General features: G+C 40.7%; 1 protein-coding gene across 2 annotated transcripts in view; it reads left to right on the top strand.

Annotated features, from left to right (window-relative positions):
* The window catches only part of SKA1 (spindle and kinetochore associated complex subunit 1), a 14,128-nt gene that overhangs the window by 7,084 nt on the left and 5,281 nt on the right, over nt 1-1,763 (top strand). The window contains exon 4 of one of the 2 annotated variants that reach the window (XM_007465571.1): nt 1,640-1,763. This exon is cut by the window's right edge and continues 23 nt beyond it. The exons of the other annotated variant lie outside the window; for it this stretch is intronic. Coding sequence (XP_007465633.1) covers nt 1,640-1,763 — 124 coding nt within the window. The remainder of the gene's footprint in view (nt 1-1,639) is intronic. 2 annotated transcript variants of the gene reach the window in all.

Raw genomic sequence — 1,763 nt, 5'->3', positions numbered from 1 at the left:
GCAGGAATATGGCCCGAGGAATCGGAGGAATTTTCTTCTAAACTCACTATGGCCTAGCGTCAGCTTTTAGGGCCAGGCCACAGCAGAACCTTTCTATAGGTAGAAATGGTTATTTTCAGTTGATACACACAGCAGGGCCTAAAGATAAGCAAGTACAGGTAAGAATCAGCCAGGCTTACCGTGGAGTCTCAGGTTAGGATTCATGTAAGGATCATGCTACCATAACATAGGGCATCTTCATCTTGACAGCCACCACGTGGCCGTATCCTCATCACACCACCTCAGTCAGGCCTGGTTGCCCTCTGTGTCTGGTACTCAGCTGTCGTCTTGGGATCTCACTTCCCTGTCTTTCCTGGGATTCCCTTCCTTTGCTCCTGGGTTGGATCTTCTCTTTCCTGTATTCCATCTCCATTTATCGCTTGACTTGCTGCTGGCAACAGGGCTCCATTCTTTCCTTGGCAGTTAAACAACCTAGAAGATACAGCCTATTTGTAGACTCTGTTTGCTTGTGGATAGGAGCTATATTAGGCTTCTCATTGACTCCAGAAATTGGGCAGGACTGAGCCAAGGGTGACCCATGCTCATTGCTGGCAACTAAAACGAGTCTGTAGCAGGCAGGATTGATATAGTAAGTCCTTACTTACGAACCTTCAAGTTGCAAACTTTCAAAGATGTGAACATGCTTTCACATGTCCAATCATGTAAGTTAGTTCATGTGTCTGGCGTACATTGCCACATGCGTGTGCATCGTCACATGCGTGCATCCTCTACAAGTGGTTGTGCTTTTGTGTACTTCGCTGTACAGTACAGTATTGTATAGAGTACAGTAGTACAGTATCTTTTTTTCAAGCCCAGGATATCCAGAAACAATAGTAAAAGCAGCGGTGATATAGCTGGTACTGCTAAGAAGGGCCAGCTGTTGTACTGTACTACTGTACTTTTCAAGGTACTATACTGTAAGATTAAAAATGTTTTCTTTATTTTTTGTGTGTGTTTTTTAGGTAGTATTTGCGTGAAAAGTATATAAACCTATTACAGACACACAGTACTTTATAGCTGATTGTGTTAGTTGGGTACCTAGCCTAACTTGTTGGACTTAGGAACAAATTGGACTTACGAACGCACTCTTGAAGCGGAACTCATCTGTATGTAGGGGACTTACTGTACTAGCAACCAATGGGATAAATTAGAAATTTATGGGATATTTAAATTAATTAATGGGATAATTAATGGGATAATTAGAAAGATAGAAATATAAGGTGATTGATGTTTCCATGTCCAGAAATAGGGAAGTCAGGAAGAAAAGCCATTTAGAAGTTAAATTCAACTTTACGCATATTGACTTTGAGGAACCAGTGGGATAACTGATGAAGATGTTTGGCGCATGTTCTACTTACACCATGTTTTGAGTGTGTAAAGAACAATTATATTACTGAAGATTTAGGGACTTGCTTTTTTAGCATTCTCACTATTCAGATCTTCATGAGCATTAGGGGTAGGGATAGAAAAAAAGGTTGGCTCTAAACTTATAACAAGATGAATCATGTGTTTGATACTGATGATTTTCAGTTGCAAAGCTTTCTGGTATGCTGCAGAATTCTGACAATTACCTGTACATCTGTGCGTCTCTATTCTGTAGTGTTAATGGATCAGATCTTGACCCTGAAGAACCAATCAAAGCTGAAGAAGCTGCACCCACAAAGAAGCCCTCCAAAGAGCAAAAAAATGTTAAAGAAATGCCATTTATAACTTCTGATGAGTTT

Source organism: Lipotes vexillifer, unplaced genomic scaffold, assembly GCF_000442215.2.
Source record: "Lipotes vexillifer unplaced genomic scaffold, Lipotes_vexillifer_v1.1 scaffold36, whole genome shotgun sequence".
NCBI lineage: Eukaryota > Metazoa > Chordata > Mammalia > Artiodactyla > Lipotidae > Lipotes > Lipotes vexillifer.
Note: the sequence above shows the minus strand (reverse complement) of the source record. Positions and strands in the feature narration are given on the sequence as shown.